A 17,836-nucleotide genomic window follows, 5' to 3' on the forward strand; every position below is an offset into this window, starting at 1 on the left:
TTTCAGCCGCAGCTCAAACCTGAAATAAACCCTTGGCCTCTGCTCGGGAGAATTTCAGCTCTCAGCAAGTAAGAAGGAGGGATTTCTGGGGGTCCAGTTGGGGTGAGGCTTTTCTGGAAACCTTGAAGGGCCCGGGGAGGTCCTTATTCAGTTCTCTACTCACTGTCTATGAGACCTTGGTGTGCCTCAGTTTCCCTTCTGGTGTGATAATATCTCAAGGGGCCTTAAGGAGCTGGGAGTTGAGATTTCTGGAAGTGAGACTGAGCTGGAGGAGGTGCGGGATGCCATTGGCTCTAGTGTCAGGGTGGGGGGAGCAGAGGGCTCCCCCATTCCCAGTCCCCTCTGCGGCCCCAGCATTGCCTGGCACTGAGCTGCCCTTGAACTTATGAAAAACAGCAGCTGAACCTCCCACCAACCCCATAATGCCGGCTGGTCAGAACCCATCATGCTCACAGATGGGGAAACTGAGGCTTAGAAAAGGGAAGTGACCTTCCTGGGGTGCCCCCAAAGTCCTGTGTTTAATCTGGACACTCTTCGACCCCTCTGGAAGTCAGTAATGAGGTTTGCTGAACTGGCTGGAGTTCAAAGGCTCCCGGTCCCCCAAGACCATCCAGGGTGCCTGTTCTCTTCTGGAGCATGGGAGGTCCCCAGAGGACCCAGGGCCTAGGGGGGCTGCGCCCAATTCTGGCCCCGTGGCACAGGTGGAGCCATGCCGCGGATCCTGTTTCTGGCACTCTGCGGCCTGCTGACCTACACCCGAGCTGACCCCGGGGCATTGCTGCGGCTGGGCATGGACATCATGAACCGCGGTGAGCTGGCGGGCTCGGGCACGGGGCTGGGGGCAGGTGGTAGGTGGTGACCGCTCCTGTTTGCATGGCTTTGAGCATCCCATGATCCTCAAAATAAAGTTAGCAGCAATGATATTATTCCTCCGTTTTACAGAGGAGGAACCTGAGGCCCAGAGAAAGTGGGGTGACTTGTCCAAGGTCCCTCCACAAGTTGGAGGCAGAGCTGGAAACCCTGCTTTCCCGGAGCCTCTCCTGGCCCTGATAGCAGGCCTGGGGGCCATAAGCGGGTTGTGAGGAAGACAGACCGGAGCCAAATTCCAGCTCTGCTAACAATTTGCTGTGTGACCTCGGGCAAGGGCTTACTGCTCTGTGTTACAGTCCGCTCATCCGTCAATGTAAAATGTAAAGAAATGTGAAATAGGGCGACCAGTCCTTACCATGAAATGTGAGATTACAATCTCCTGGAGGGCCTTTGGTAAAAGTTATTTGCCACCTCCTAGCTCCACGACTTTAGGGGAAATGAAGTCACGTGCTGGTGCAAAGGGCTGATGACAGTTCCTCGGGCTCGGTATTTGTCCCCTCTCTGGGAATCGGCCTTTGACCGTTGTGCAGGTGTTTCTGGCACGGTGCCATTCAGGGGTGGGGGCCTCCAGGCCCCGGGGAACCAGCGGCATCTGCATCTTCAACAAGCTCTCAGAGCTCCCTAGTCATGCAGCTTTGAGAGTGGCTGGGCCGCAGGATAAAGTCAGCACTCTAGCTTGGGGTTCGGACCCCCATGATTTGCCCCCTGCAAACTGCTCCATCCCTGTCATGTCCCTCCCCACCCTCCAGCCCTGCTGAATTTCTCACTCTTGACTCTCCATGTAGCCTTCTTCCCTGCTTCTCCACTTTTGCATTTTTCGTGGACTAGCCTTCTTTACATCTTTGCTTCCTGGTGAAAGTTCCTATCCCTCCTTCAAGGACCAACTGATATGCCGCCTCCTCCTGGAAGCCTTCCCTAGCTCTTCTCTTCCTGGCCCAAACCCCTCCTGTGGTTCCTCCAGCTGTCTGCGTATTATGGCTCTTGTCACTTGTTACTGTCAGTGCTGGTGACTGTCTCCCCCATGAGGCTGGAGGAGGGCAGGGGCCAGACGTGACTCCTCTCTGGGTCCCTGGCTCACCCAGCCCAGGGTGGGGCGCAGGGACTATGGGCACAGGGTGGTGCCACTTGTGAGTGGCCTGTGCCTGGGCTGCCTGAGAGGTGGCCCTGGGCAGGAAAGTAGTGGGGAGCCCAGCTAAGTATCTCTCTGGACACCACCACCCCCCTTCCAGAGGTGCAGAACGCCATGGATGAGAGCCACATCCTGGAAGAGATGGCAGCTGAGGCGGGCAAGAATCGGCCGGGGGTGAAACCCATCAAGGGCATCACCAAGTGAGCAGGGGAGGGGCCTCAGGGGTGGCAGGGCAGAGGGTGGTGGGGAATGCTGTGACCAGGACCTGAGAGGGCACGAGGGAGAGCTGGGGCAGGGCCTGGGGTCTCTTCCTGGCTTTGCTGTATGACCTCGGGTAGGTCACTGCTCCTGCCTGGACCTCACTCATCCACTGGAGACAATTGCTGAATCTCATGAGCAGGGTCACTGGGTGGAGGAAGTGAGGTTGAGAAGTCAAACTCCAACTCCCGGCATGCAGCAGGGGCTCACTGAATGCACGCGAAAAGTTCTCAAATGCCAGAGGCAGAAAGGTATCAGCCACCATCTAACGACGAGGCAAATTGGTTCCATTGCAAGTGCCCTATGGGCTTGATTGGTGGGGGCTGCCTGGAAGGATGTGCTGGGGAGGGTGGGCTCTGAGCACTCTGCACTGAGCGGGAAATAGACTGTGGTCAATTAGCAATACCTGCCGAGAGCTCAGGTCAGCAATGGGTGGGGGGTTGTTCGATATGCCACATCTCTGTTATCCTGGATCTCGACCGGTGGTTCTCAACCGTGGGTGATTTTGCCTCCAAGGGACACTTGGCAATGTCTGGAAACATTTTTGGTTATCACAGCTTGCTGGAGTGCGTGGACCGAGATGCATCTTGTGCCTCTGGTGGGTAGAGACCAGGGATGCTGCTAAACATCCTACGAGACACAGGACCGCCCCCCCCCCCAACAAAGATTATTCTGCCCAAAATGTCAACAGTGGCACCGTTAACAAACCCTGATCTAAGCAAACCTCCCCATTCTGCCAGTGGGGAAACTGAAGCCCCCAGAGGGGAAGGGTGCAGCCCAAGATCACACAGCCAAGTGTCCCCACTCACACATGACAAGTACTTCTGTGTACAAACTGATTTGTGTTCAGCCTTTGCATTTCACAATGGCCCCACGAGACAGGCTTATCCCTGTGGCGTGGGATGGGGGATTTACCCAAGAGTTCCCAGCAAGGTGGTGGAGGAATGGATTAAGGGCGCCTGGGTCTCAACTGTCCGGTTCTCATTGCTGTGGATGTCTGTCCCCTCCCAGTCTGAAAGTGAAGGATGTGCAGCTGCCTGTCATCACATTGAACTTCATCCCTGGGGTGGGCATTTTCCAATGTGTGTCCACCGGCATGACCATCACTGGCAAGAGGTGAGTATGGCAGAGGAGGGGAGGGAGGGAGCAGGATGACCTTGTCTTACTCTTACTTGTCATTTATTGAGTACCTACTGTGAACCACCTGGGTGCATATTTGGTTCCTACATTTGGTGGGAACCAGACCTGAGCACAGACGATCACGGACTGAGTGATTAGCCTAGGACAGAGGAAGCCCAACAGTGTGAGGGCAATCAGAAGAGGCTCTGGGGAGATAATGATGCTGAGAAGGGTTTTAAAGGATGTGTAGGAGTTCCCCAAAGCAAGAGGGAACAGGAAAGACTGGTTTTGGGACCTTGGGCAGGTCCCATCCTCTTTTCTGTCCTGTGGGGGCGGTGTCTCACCCTTTCCTCCTCCCCGAGCTGCCGAGACTGAGAGCACAGAGGAGCCAGGGATAGTGGCCACAGGGGCCAAGATGCCCATGATGCCTGCTTACCCGCCCCTCCAGCTTCATGGGTGGGAACATGGAGATCATCGTGGCTCTGAACATCACAGCCACCAACCGGCTTCTGCAGGATGAGGAAACGGGCCTCCCCATGTTTAAGAGCGAGGGCTGTGAGATCATCCTGGTCAGCGTGAAGACCAACCTGCCCAGCAAGTGAGGGGCTCTATGGCTGGGGAGGTGGGTGGGGTCCACATTGCCACCCCTGCCCAGCATCCCACACCCTGAGCCCTTGCATTTCCTTTGTTGTGTCCCTGTATGTCCTGTGCCTACCTGCCTGCCATCTGTGCCCCGTCGCCATCCTCTGTGTCCAGCATGCTGCCTAAGGTTGTCAACAAGTTCCTGGACAGCACCCTGCACAAAGTTCTTCCGAGCCTGGTGAGTGCCCAGAGCAAACCTCCACCCGCATCTGCATCCGTGGCAGTGCTCAGACCAGGGCTGGCAAGAGCGTTTTCTCTCGGGTGTGACCCTGACAGGCTGACCCCACAGCTGAGGAGGACTCCGAGGCTGTGGCTGGCTCAGGAGGAGAAAGTGCCTTGATCATCTAGTGATGTCTGCCATGAGCACAGAAGGAGGAATGATTACCATTTGCTGGGGAACGAGTCCCTGCTGATTTTGCAGGCTGTGGTCAGCAGCTCTGGATTCTAGTCCAGGTTCTGCCACTGACTTTCTGTGTGACTTGTGGCCTCGGTTTCCTCTCCGGTCCCTGTCCCTCCAGGGCTTTTGGGTCTCCCCATGGAGTACCATTCAGCTGTGAGGAGTGAGACCCTCCATGCAGCGGCCCCTCAGCCCAGCACCTTCTCTGCTTCCAGATGTGTCCAGCCATCGACGCGGTCCTGGTGTATGTGAACAGGAAGTGGGCCAATCTGAATGGTGAGTGGCCCCTGCCATGCCTCGCTCCCACATAGGACATCAGGGTGGCTGGGTTTGGAAGCCTCCACTCCCCATTCAAGCACCTGCTCCAAGCCCAGCCTTGGGACTGAGGAGGTCTAAGGTTGCGGTGTCTGTCCAGCCCCCGACTGTCCAGATGGGAAACCTGAGGCTCTGAGGGACTCTGGGGTTTTTGTCTTAGTCCTCCATCCAATGTTCTATACGTGACCCCCAGACTCCAAGGACAGCAGCCTTGGTGGGCTCGTCTAGAAACCTTGCACCCTGAATAGTAATCCTATAGTGATGACACCTGACTCTTCCCTTTGTCAAGGGGATCTACTGCCTCTGTGATCTCGGGGTTCATAGGGTTCCCTAGTGGGGTGAGAGGAAAACCCAATGTCTGGGAATGAAGAAAACTGGCTCATGTGCTCAGCAGCGTGGCCTGGTTCACTTTACTCCTCTGAGCCTCAGTCTGTGCATCTGTAAAACAGAGCCAAGAATCCTGATCGTGCCAGTCTATTGTGGGAACTGAGCCACAACACCTCTCAGGAAACTCTCGAGCTCTGTGCCTGTAGAGTGATGTGAGGGAGTGGGATTTCCAGGCCAGCCACTGCTGCCTCCATTCTACAGATGAAATTACTGAGGCCCAGAGAGGCTAAGCAACTTGCCTTGGGTCACACAGAGGCCCAGGTTTCCTGGCACCCCGGCCAGCGCAGGTAGCAGGTGGCTGGGGCCAGCATCTATGACCTGCCCCCAGTTGGCGGCTCTCTGAATAGAACCCCCTCTTGCACAGCCCCCATGCCCGTGGGTCAGATGGGCACAGTCAAATATGTCCTGACGTCCATACCGACCACCACGGCCAGCTACATCCAAGTGGACTTCGGTGTAAGTGCCAGGGGGCCACCAGGGGACTGGGGTTCTCACGAGCCTGCTTCTGCCAGGGAGGTGGCTGGACTGGAGTGCGGAGGGTGGGAGGGTCCCTCAGGCCCTGGCAGACCAAGCCCACCATGAGAGTGTTACCTGACACTGAAGCTTTCTTTCTCTTTCTGCTCTCAATATGAACCCTGAGTCCTAAGCTGACTTCCAGGACCGCTGACCCCACACTCACACCTTCGCCAAGGTTGTCTGCTTCTCCCAATGAGTGGCTCACCCAGTTGTACCGATGGGAACACTGGGGCCTGGGGGGAGGCAGGACTTGGCTAGGGTCTCACTGTGAGCTTGTGGTGGAGTTGGGTCCTCAGCCAGGTCTTCAGAACTCCAGGTGACAGGTGAGATGCCTCTTCCAGGAATGGGAAGAAAAATCCCACAACACCATCTCCCTGGGAAGTCTTCCTCCAGTGTGGATCTTTCAGGCCCTGCATTGTTTGCCACTTACCTCCTTCTGAGAATAAACAGAACGCTGAGCTGCTCCAACTCTCAGTCAGATTAACTGGGGTTACTTAAGCAATCCCATGAGCAACCACCCATGGCTCAGTGACTGATTCCCTTATCCTCACGGGCCTCAGTTTACCCATCTATACACTGGGAGGATAGCCTGCTCTTGGCTCTACCATCGAGTGACTTGCTGAGTTGGGGGCTGGTTTTGAACGCCACTTAGTTTGGAGGACAGAGTCTTGTCTCCAGCCATGGCTGAGCTCACGGCCAAGGCTGAGCATCTCTCTCCCCGCTGTCCCAAGCCTACGGTGCAGCAGCAAGAGGGCAACACCATCCAGCTTGCTGATGCTGGGGAGGCCTTCGAGTTCCCTGAGGGCTATGCTGAAGGCTCCTCACAGCTGCTGCTCTCGGCCGCCTTCCTCACCGCAGAGCTGGCCCTTCTGCAGAAGTCCTTCAATGTGAATGTCCATGATATGAAGGTGAGCTGCCCTGTAATGACAGTCCCTGCTTGGTGTGTCTGTTCTGAGAATTATCCTGGGGCTGTGGACAGCACCAAGACTGGAGATGCTGGGACTGATTTGGGTTTCTATCATCAGTTTGCCCCAGCACTCACCATCTCTCTGTCCATGTAACCACCATCTACTCATCCATCCATCCAACTGTCCATGCAATCAGGTATTTATCCATCAACCTACAAATCTCATGCACTGGCCATCCATCCACCCTTTTTTATCCAGTCATCAGCCTCTTGTCTATCCATCTCGCTATCATGTATTCATGCCCTAGACCCTATCCTTCCAGCTACCATCCATCCACCCTTCATATTATCCACACCTAGAACAGGGTCTGGTACTATTGAATAAGTGAGTATATACATCCATCCTTCACCACCCAAACACCCATCTACCCACTCAACTCTCCATTATCCATCCTCCTACTCATCTGTCCATTCATCCATCCTTCCATCCATCACCACGGATCCATCCATTCATCCTCCTATCCATGCACCCACCATCCATCCATGTACCTTCTCATCCATCCTCCCACCTATCAATCCATTATTTATCCACTTTCCCATTCATTTATCAGACCATTCCATATCTTCTTACCCAGCCATCCTCCCTTCCATCATTCCTTTCATCCCTCCACCCACCCCATCCACCTGCCCATCTGTTATTCATTCTCTTACATAAGTGCTCATCCATCCATCCATGCATCCATTCAGCACTCATTTGTTGATCCATTTCCCCAGTCATCTATCCACCCACAAATCCATCCACCCACCTTCCTCTCACCCATCACATCCATCCATTCTCCCATCTGCCTGCCACTTTTTCATCCAATATTTTCTCAGCGTCTGACCTTATGCTAAGAGCCGTGGACATTGGGTCATGTAAGCCACAGTCTGGGCTACCCAGGAGCTCCTTATCTACTTAATCACAGTGGTAATATTATGTTGGAGGGAACCTCAGAGGGCTTACCTTATAGAGTCAGAGGAGGTGTCTGTTAGGAAGGGCAGGGGAAGGCTTCAGTAATCCTAACCTTGCTTTTATTTTGTAGATTGGTCAGCTGCCCTCACAAACCACGAAGACACTGGCTGGCTTCATCCCTAAAGTGAGTGCCCTAACTGCCCATGATCTCCATCTCTCCCCTGCCCTGTTCTCCAGTTGAAGGGACAAGGGATTTGGGAGGCAGCTTTTCAAGGTCACATTTTCCTTGTCTGATGTGGAATATCCCAACTTCTCCATAAAGTACTCTTTGGGTCCAGCATAGAAACAGCTCAGCTTTTGTGAGTTGTACTTCCTATGTCCAATAAGAAAGAGCAGACTGCTTGTTTTGTTTCTTTTATTTCCTGATAGACACATCCCTGCCCTTGCATGTCATGTTTCCTGTGTCCAAGGGACCTATTTCATGATGGACTCCTGGTTTCAGCTGAAGCCACCCATCTGAGGGTGGGCCCTGAGGGGAATGTCCTGGTTTCTGTAGGTAGCTAAGGCCTATCCCAAGCCGAAGCCCTTGGTGACCCAGATCAGGATAAACAAGCCCCCCAAGGTCACCATGAAGACAGGCAATAGCCTGCTGCATCTCCATGGCACCCTGGAGATGTTTGCTGCTCAGCGGCGGGGCAAGGCTCCTGTATCCCTCTTTCTCCTGGAAAGTGTGAGTAGAATCTGTTTCCTATTTAAGCCCCACCTTATGGATATTCAAGGCTGGAGTGTAGGATTTTAGTTGATAGCCAAGTAATGGATTGAAAAATCCTTAATTAGTCCCAATTATGTGGTCCTGGGAGCTGTCACCTGATGTCTGATCCTTGGCTCTGCCACTGAACCTTTGAACGGCTAGAAAGATCAACAAACTGAGGGTCAATAGTTGACTCCTTCCTTTCTCTCTCCTCCCTCCCTACCTTTCTTCTTCCCTCCTTCTCTACCTCCTTTCCTTCCTCCAACAGTCATTAGCATATACAAAGGCTGAGAAGGGCTCACCCAGGAGAATATGGGAGCCTAGAAAGATCTCAAATCTAGGTGAGGAAATCACAGAGGACTTCCCAGAGGAGGTGATGCCTGAGCTATGTTTTGAAGGTTGAGCAGGACTGGCCAGAGAAAGGGTTGATGCTGGTGATAGAGGGCATTCCAGGTAGAGATAACAGGATGTGCAAAGGCTGGAGCAATAACGTGGTGTGTGCAAGGACCTACAAATGTGCCAGACATTTTTGAGAGTCCGGTCCTGGGGCAGGTACAGAGATGCTGAGGAACCTGGGCTGGGGGCATGGGGAGACTACTAGATTCAGTTCCCGAAGGTGGAATGGGCAGAGAGGAAGACCCCTGCTTTGCTATGGCAATGGTGCTGGGAAGGTGGTGGAGCCCCTGGCTTTACAAGCCCTTATGGGGAACCCACTGTCTTTTCCCTGCTTTTGTCCCCATCTGCCACCTGCCAGCACTTCAACCTGAAAATCCAGTACTCAGTTCATGAGAATCGTCTGCAAATGGTCACCTCTCTGGACAGGTAGGAGTCTGATGCCCATGCTGGTGTCCCTGTTCCCCGACATGGGCATTACCAACAGCACTTGGTTTTCTGCTTCAGGGTCTCCCTCTGATCCATCCAGCATGGCCCACACTGCCAGGCTGTTCTGGTCACTATCCCTTTTCTAGAATCCTCAATAGCTCCCCATTATCTGCATGATCTTTTCTCAAATCTTAGCCTGGCATTCAAGGCCCTTCTCAAATTCTCCCACCACCGCTCCTGCTCTTCCACTAGGCTCTTGCACAGTGAGTCTGATCATGGGACCATGTCCCCTTTTCCATTAATAAGCTTTTGTCCATGTCATCCAAATGCCACCTGCCACCCAGCACCCGCCTCAAATGCCACCTTCTCCTGGAAGCCTGTCCTTCTACTAATAACAGCTAGCATTTATAGAGCTCCGTCTATGCGAGGCACTGGCTCCATACATTATACTCATTATCCTACTTCAATATCATACTTTTCCTCATTACCTTTTATGTTTGTCTTAGTCTCTGATCTGACTTGTATTAGGCCAGGATTCTTTCAGTGCCAGAGACAATTCCAACTTAACTGGCTTAAGCCCAAAAGGGAATCTCTGGGCTCACATAATTGAAAACTCTAGGGGTAGATCTTAATTTCAAGCATGGCTGGATCTTAGGTGCACAAAATCCTCAGGATCTCCCTCCTCCCTTGGTCTTCGCTGTCCACTTTGTTGGTTAAATTCTCAGGCAGCCTGTCCCTAGGTGGTGGCAAGGTGACCCCAACCCCTCTTGTCCAACAGTTATCAATTACCAAGGCCACTTCTCATTGGTTTAGCATGGATCACATGACCAATTTGACACTGGTCCCTGATGCCAGAGATAGAACGTTCTGACTGGCCATGTCTGGGTCAGGTGCTCACCCTGGGACTCTGTATGCCTTGGAATGAGAGTGGAAAATGGGAGGTCTGCTACTGAATAGAGAATAGAACTTGAGAAGATAAAGCCACCAGATGACCATCACATGGGCTGTTTTGGTGCCATCATGTATTAATGCTTACTGGAGGCTGTGCAGGGGAGGGGGTCACGTGAAGGGTCCTAATCCTGTGTCCTGCAAGGATTTGGGGCTGACTCGTTGGGCAGCAAACCTCTGCATGCCTGGCCTTGGGCAGGAGCATAGACGTGGCTGGGGGTCCCAGAGGGAAGAGTCAGAACCAATGAGAAGAGGGAGTGGTTTGAGCTGTAGGAAACAAAATGGGCTGTAATGAAAGATGAGGAGTGCCCCATCATAGGTAGCATCCAAGCAGGGACTTAAGAGCACCTGGTCTGAAGGCTGTATAGGGACTTCCGCATCAGGGAGGGTTTGTAGGTGTTTGACATCCCCTTTATCCATGGCCAGGGACAGTGGCTCTGACTGCCCTGCCCACACCTTGTCCCCCCCACCCCGACCCCATGCAGATTACTGAGCCTGTCACGGGAGTCCTCATCGATTGGTGCTTTCAACGTAAGTGTCTTCAGTGCTTCTTTCTGGTCTGGTTTGAGGGCAAGACTGTGCCTATTCTCCCTTGACACTGCAGGGATGGCCCCTGAAATGGAGGCAGAGGGAAGAGAGCATCTTAACTGTGGGGCTTGGGGCAGCTGACTTGCTGTGTGACCTTGGGAAAGTCACTTAGCGTCTCTGAGTCCACCTCCTTTTCTGGATAGAATCTGGACATCTCCCTGGATTGATTTTAATAACACTGTCATGCGTAGCAGCAGCCTGGGCTGGCTTGGTTGACGCAGCTGTCTTTTTTATTAGTCTCTGTAGCTTTAAGGCCTAGGACAGAACCTGACCAGTGGGCACCAATAATAATAATAACAATAGTAGCACTTCCTGAGCACTTACGCTGTGCTCTGTGCTTTACCCAAACTCACTGAATCCCTGTGCATATGTGCTATCATATTTTACTTTCACAGATGGGGAAACTGAGGTACAGAGAGGTAGTGAATGAAAGACTGATCAAAACCACTGAGCTTCCTGTAGGAGCAAAATGGGGTCCACAGGTCACCTGTGTCCTGAATTCCTCCGTGCCTGCCCCATGACCCAAGGCCCACACGTCACTCAACAGGAACTAAGTGGAGGTATAAGGCATCAGCCTACAGTCAGACAGGGTCCTGCCCAGTTTTGCTGCTAGGTGGACAATTTGATGTCTCTAATATTCATTCTTGTGGTCCCCAGACCCAGTTGAAGTGAGGGCTGCCAAAATCTGTTGAATTGAGTTGAATTGAATGATGGGATGTGGGTATTCTCTCCTTCTCTCTTAACCCCAGGAGAAGAAGTTGACTGGCTTCATCACTGATTATCTCCAAGAAGCGTACCTCCCAGTCATCAATGGTGAGGGCTCCAGGGGGCTTTGATTTTGCTGGTGTCAAGACGGACTATAAGCAGGAGGGGATGCCACCTGGGTGGTCTCAGAGCCCCTTCACCGGTCCCAGATAAGGGAGGCTAAGACGGAGTGGATAGCTATTGCCAGGTCTTTGAAGCTAATGTAGTCTTAATGTCACCTGCCTGGGGACAAAGGCCCCTTGCACAGTTTGGGACCCTTGGCTCTTGAGCCCACACCATGAGTCAGACCTTGATCCAGACCTGGGATGTGAACACATGGTGATCAGGCTTCTGTTCTCTATGCCCGTGCTGGCTGGCAGACGTCATGAGCCAGTCGCTGTGCTATTTCCCACTGCTGTGCTCCAGGCGGCCAAGGAGGGGCTGTAAGGAGGAATCAAACAACTGCAGGGCAGTCAGCTAAAATGACTCTTACTGTGTTTCTCAGATGCGCTCCAAGTCGGGCTCCCACTTCCAGACTTTCTGGACATGGATTACAACCTGGCAGAGCTGGGCATAGTAGAGGTGAGGAAAGGAGCTAAGGAAAGTCATGTCAGTCAATACTTTTGGCCAATGAGTGATGAGCAAAAGCCTGCCTCTCTCAGCCTGGAGGGAGGAGGCTTGAGGAGGGCAGCGGCCATCAGTACAATCCTGCCGCTCTCTTGAGCAAGACCCTGCCCCTCAGAACTTGGGCCTCCCTTGGCCAGGGGCTCCCCAGGAGGAAACTTGAATCCTGCTAACTTTCCTTCTTTGGCATCTCGGGCAACTTACTTTACCTTTCTCTGTGGCTTAAAATAGGGATGATAATATGAGTGTATCCACCTCAGAGAGCTATTGAGATAATTCACCTAAAGGCATACGGTTAGTGCGTAATAAATATTAGCTTTACATTACATGCCAAGTATTGTGCTGAGAGCATTAAATGCACTTTTTTCTCATTTGATCTCTCCACTCTGGGAGGTAGGGACGCTGTTCCCACTTGACCACTGAGAAAACGGACACTTAGAGACGCGAAGGGCCACAGGCAGGTCTAGTTTATCCTCTGCTCCTACACACCACCCTGGCTTCCATTTCCTGGCCACTGGCCTGAACCATCCTGTACGATGGTCCCTCATCCCCTACCTGGCCCTTTGCTTCCTTCCAGAATGCCCTGGTGCTGGACTTGAAGTTGAAATGACCAGGGCAGGATTGGCCTTCTGGCTGCCCGCACGCCACCACCCACCTGCGCCCCCTCTGGAGGAGCCCCCAACTGGAGCCGGTGGGCCAGGCCCCCCTACCACGACTGGCCACCTCCTTTGACGAGGAGTGAGCCGGGCAGGCCTGGGCCGGGCCTTGACAATAAACAGGAGAAAGATCCTCACGAACAGCTGCTGGTTCGATGTCTTTGTTTGTAGTAAATTGACGTCTGCCTTTTCTTGCCCTTCAGTGGGTTTTAGAGTATAAGACCAGCGTGGGGTCTGAGGGACGCTGGTCACAGCCTTGGGGGGCAGGCATGGGCATATATGGAGTGCCTGCTGAATGCCACGCTTCAGGCTTTACTTGTACTATCTCATTTCATCCACCCAATAACCCACGCAAACATGGCCATTCCCACTTTACAGATGAGGAAGTTGAGGCACAGGGCCAACTCCCCTCACCAGGTCACACAGCTGAGCAAGTGGAAGAGCTCCTCTCAGCCCATCTCAGCTGCTTGCCCCAGATCTTGTGTTGAGGATGGCCCTATCCACAGGGAGCCTGCAGAAGCTCAGTGTGCTTCCAGGAGCTCTCCTGTGTCAGCCCCTGCAATCCTCGCAACACGTGAGGGACGTGAGAACTGTACCCATTTCACAGATGAGGAGACTGAGGCTCCGAGTAGAACAACTGGTCCAAGTCTACCTGGCAAGTCAGGGAGGGGACAGGATTGGGATTGGAGTTTGGGCTCTTGGGCCAGTCTGCCTGGGTTCAAATCCTGGCTTTGCCTCCTTGCTGCTGTATGCCCTGGGCAGGTCACTTCACCTCTGTTTTCTCACCTGTAAAAGGGGAATGATGACAGTACCAACTTCTGCAGCGTTGTCCTGAGGTTTCAATAAATCAAATGATGAAAAGTGCTCATGAGCACTGTTAAGTGCTCAATAAATGTTAACCACAGATGAGTTTTTGAGGCTGAGAGAGATGTGAACAGGTGTGTCTGGTTGGAGTTGGGGAGGGGGTGCTAATTGTGCAAGGCCAAGGGCCAGCTTGTGTGTTTGTGAGCACCTGTCAGTGTATAAACAGCCTATGGGTCAGGGCAGTCTGGGGCATGTGGGTGGACAGGAGGGTCCAGTTGTAGAGGTCTGTGTGGGAAAAGACCTCTGGTGTCCATCCATGTCTGGGTGTCCGTGTGTTCCCGTGTACGGAGTCTGTACCAGGGGCTCACAGACAACGCTCGTGTGAGGATTGGCTCCCAGGATTTGTCGTATCTGCCCCATCACCTCTTCCGAGATTGCCACTGCTACTGTTCTCTAAATGGACTCCTTTTAAAAGTAAGTGTTGTACACCTTCAATTTACACAAGGTTATATGCAAGAATATTTCAATTAAAAATAAAGAAATAAATAAAAAATAAAAAGTAAATGTATGTTTATACATAATAAAGTGAACAATACATTTTAAGGTAGGTCCACTCTACATGGACCCTAAAAATCAGTGTCATTTGCTAGAATGTAAAAAAAAAATCCATAACTTTGAAAAAAAATGTGCATCGGGGGTGATCAGTTGGTGCTCCAGCTCTGGAAATTACTGGGTTGGTAGCCATGGGTCTGTGTGTCTGGGTGTTGGTACATGTGTCTGTTAGGATGTCTTTGTCTTTGTATGTGGGGGGTCTGGGTGGGTCTGTGAAGGTGGGGGCTCCATGTCTGTGGGTAGTATGGTGTGGCCAGAGGTCTGGTCAGGAGGCCAGCACTCCCGGAGTCTCTGGGGCCCTGGCAGGTTGGCCCTGGCCCAGCCTGGCCCGGACCCATGCCACAGAGGAGAGGAGGGAGCGCCCTCCCTTGCCTGTGGCCCGGATGCCAGGGCTGTCTCCTTGTCCCCCCCCAGGCCTAATCCCATCACCCATCATTTCTCCAACGCCGGGACAATGGCAGCATTGAGGCAGGCCTGGCAGAGGCAGAGGCCTGGGTGATCCAGGGGTGGCTGATACCCTTCCCTGGGCATGCCAGAGACGCCCCTCCGCTCCCCCAGTCCCGCCCTCGGATGTGCCTACCGTACCCTCACGGCCACCTGAAGCCTCACTGCCCCGCTCCCCAGGCCAATGTTCAGATGGAGAAGTCAAGGCACAAATCTGTGAGAGTCAGGAGGTCTGGGCTCTCCCTATGGTATGACCAGGGGCACACTGTGTGGCCTTGGACAAGCCACAGCTCCTCTCTGGACCTCAGTCTTCCCATCTGGGAAATGGGAAAGGGGTCAGATGCTCTAACCTCTAATCTGATGTCAACATTCTTTGAGTGGCCAGTTACCCCAGATTTACCCCGGGCAGAAATGGGGGCTGGGCTGGCCGGGGGAGCCCTGTGCTGTGACCCCACCTCCTTGGAAGGTAATGAGGGAGGTTCTCTGCCCATGGCACTGCTCACCTTCCATTCTCCCCCAGCCCTAGGTGAGGAAGTGGAAGCTCAGAGAGGTGAAGGGACCGGCCCAAGGGCACATGCGTGTGCAGATGGGACGTGAACCCTGTCTGTCTGAGTCTGAATCTCCTCCTTCCTCTGTCATGCCACACTCAGCAGTGGGATGCATCATCCTCCTATAAGGAAACCAAGGTCCAGAGAAGGTGTGTGATTGGCTCGAGGTCACAGAGTGAGAAAGAAGCCGGTCTTTGATTCAGGTTTCTGACCCTGGGCCCGCAGCCATTGACTCGGGGGCCTGCCAGGCAGCCCAGCCCTGGGAAGATGAATACCACACAATGCTCCCCAAATCTGTGTCCACCCCCGTCACCACCCACCCTGCCTTCTCCTGACCAAGCCCACTCTGAACTCTGGGAAGACTTCCCAGGGATCTCGCCATCACCTGGAATTCTCAGCACCCTGGGCACCCTTCCTTAATGCCCTAAAGTCCATTGCCAGGATATTTGTCCTCATCGCCAGACCGCTCAGGTGAGGTGGGCACCTAATTTGCAGATCGGGCAATCCCAGCTCTGCAGGGAAAGTCACTCGACAGAGTCGGGTTTTGAACCCCAGAATTCTGTCTTCAGAGCCTTCACTCTAGGAGCTAATGCCTGGGGATATTTGTCCTCCTGAAGTCCCTCCCCTCCTCTAATCCCTTCCTTGGCTCCTCAGCACCCTCACCAGGGCTCTCAATATGGCCGCCCATCAGATTGTCCCCAGATGCTTGTTGAACCTGCCAGTTCCCAGGCCCCCCAGCCCTGGCCTGCTGGGGCACAGTGGCCAGGTGGGGCCTGGAGACATGTATTTCAATTCCCATGGGCAGGTCCAATCTCTGACTCGGCTTGGGTGCCTGAGGCAGCTTACAGGTGTCTGGGGTGTGGAGGGTGCTTGGAGTCTTCTTTGGGGAGGAGACTGGAAGGAATTGGGGGAAGATAAGGCAGGCCAGAAACGAGGTAGTATTGTCTTCCCTTCCAAGGGGCCAGGCTGGGCAGTGGTGAAAATGGGAGTGTTAGTCAGCTGGCCCGGCTGGACTCCTGTGTGAGCTCGGGCCCACGGCTCCCCCTCGCAGGGCTGTGGGTCCCCGCGTGTGGCACAGGGCGGTAACGATCACGCTGACCCCACCGGCCGCGGGGGCAACTTGATGGGTTCACACGTCCGTGTCTGTCCTGCCTCAAACGAGTGTCCGAGAACCCCTGCGGGGGCCCGGTTACTGGCTGCTGTGGAGGGCCAGTACCTTGGGGCTGAGAGCGGGAGTGCAGGGCCCCGGCGGCTTCTGGGGGGCCCAGGCACCTCTAGCAGGAGAACGGAGAAGCAAACTCGGGTGTGCTCGCAGAACAGAGCAGTAGACAGCAAAGCAGAGCGCCCTCGAGAGCACACGGCGCTCCTCCCTCGTGCTGGACGTCAGGACCGTGGTTGCCCTCGATGGGCAATGACTTGGAGGGGACCCCAGGGGCTTCTGGAGCCCTCAGTCGGTAAATATGCATGGAGCTGTAACTTAGGCTCTGGGTCTTTCTCCGTATGTGCTTTCTAGTTGAATAAAAAGCTGATTTTTAAAGAGTGGTGTGGTTGAGTCACCTGGCTCGGCGTCTGAAGTCATCAGGATGAGCACTGTAAGGGTAGGGGCCCTGAGGTTATGGGGTGAATGAGACAAACACCGTCCCTCCTCCCCATTTCACCAGGCATCGGTTCCGGGCCCCCGGCAGGAGACAGACCCACAGATACCCAGAAACAAGGCAACCGACCTACATGTCGCAGACTGCAACAGAGGGAATCCCAGGGGGCTGTGGGTCACAGCCGGCTTGGGGGTCAGGAAGGCTTCCTGGAGGGGGAGGTGCCTGAGCCAGTACCTGCAGAAGGATGGCAAACAAAAGCCAAAGTCTCTAAGTCCATATAGTAACCTGTAGGCTCCCATCACCTCCTCGGCCACCTGTGCCCCACTGCCCTTCCCTCTGCCTCGTGGGCCCTTCCCCAGACATCCCCCTGGCCCACTCCGTCTCTACATGCGGGTCAAGGGCATGCCTGCTCCAATGACCACCACACTGAAAGTTGCACCCACCCCTGCTTTATTCTTGCCATTAGCCTCTGCCTCACTGTGTCGTGGGTTTATCCCGTCCCTCCTCCAGAGCTGCGCTGTCCAGTAGGACAACTGAGCGCTTGAAATGTGGGGGAGTCTACATCCGGTGTGCTGTCAGTAGATTTTGCAGACCTACTATGAGAAAAAGAATATAGGTCGTCTCATTAATAATCATATATCGATTAAATGTTAAATGATGATATTTCGGTTATATTGAGTTAAATCAACCGTACTATTAGAATGAATTCACTCGTCTCCGTTTACCTTTTTAAAACGTATGGCTACTGGAACACGTGCGCTTGCATCGTGGTTCAATCAGTCATCTCCTTCAGGGTCGGGGTCGTTCCTTCCGTTTACCGCTGTAGCCCCAGCACCCGGCGGGCCACAGGTCCTCCGCAAACGCCTGCTGAAGGGTGTACGAACGAAAGTAGCAATGGGTGGATGGATGGCTGAGGGACGAACGAATGAATTTCTCTCCACCGAGTACCTGTTCTGGAGCCTGGGGGACACTGGGTCTTGGGAGGTGGGGGTGGAGTTGGTGCCCCTCCCCCAGGTTGGCCCAGAGTTCCTCTCTCCAGGCCCCGCGGCCACCCCCATGCCAGGCCTGGGGTAGGGGGTGGCCGAGGGTCTCCCTTTCTTCTCTCCCTGGGGCAGGTGGGAGGCGGGATAGATTCTGTGCCACCCGGGCGGCCCTTGGGGAACCCTGGAGGGAGACTCCGTAGGCGAACGCTCCGCCCTGCCCCCAGC

General features: G+C 53.9%; 1 protein-coding gene across 1 annotated transcript; it reads left to right on the plus strand.

Moving 5' to 3' along the window:
- Positions 1-709: 709 nt before the first annotated feature.
- BPIFB6 (BPI fold containing family B member 6) lies at positions 710-12,633 on the plus strand. Its single transcript, XM_081832198.1, has 15 exons — positions 710-809; positions 2,100-2,199; positions 3,269-3,373; positions 3,825-3,974; positions 4,133-4,196; positions 4,631-4,691; positions 5,482-5,573; positions 6,365-6,541; positions 7,623-7,676; positions 8,049-8,222; positions 8,998-9,065; positions 10,499-10,544; positions 11,351-11,414; positions 11,851-11,927; positions 12,547-12,633. The coding sequence occupies exons 1-15, from the start codon at positions 710-712 to the stop codon at positions 12,577-12,579; spliced, it is 1,365 nt and encodes a 454-aa protein (XP_081688324.1). The 3' UTR covers positions 12,580-12,633.
- Positions 12,634-17,836: the final 5,203 nt, after the last annotated feature.

The sequence above is a fragment of the Leptonychotes weddellii genome, chromosome 10, assembly GCF_054177405.1.
Source record: "Leptonychotes weddellii isolate Sample4059 chromosome 10, ASM5417740v2, whole genome shotgun sequence".
Lineage (NCBI taxonomy): Eukaryota > Metazoa > Chordata > Mammalia > Carnivora > Phocidae > Leptonychotes > Leptonychotes weddellii.

What these genes read in the sequence shown, in the direction of transcription:
- BPIFB6 (XM_081832198.1), top strand. Translation starts at nt 710, where the DNA reads ATGCCGCGGATCCTGTTTCTGGCACTCTGCGGCCTGCTGACCTACACC. An exon ending in CCCATCAAGGGCATCACCAA is followed by an intron (nt 2,200 to 3,268) that starts GTGAGCAGGGGA and finishes GTCCCCTCCCAG; the next exon opens with TCTGAAAGTGAAGGATGTGC. An exon ending in ATGACCATCACTGGCAAGAG is followed by an intron (nt 3,374 to 3,824) that starts GTGAGTATGGCA and finishes CCGCCCCTCCAG; the next exon opens with CTTCATGGGTGGGAACATGG.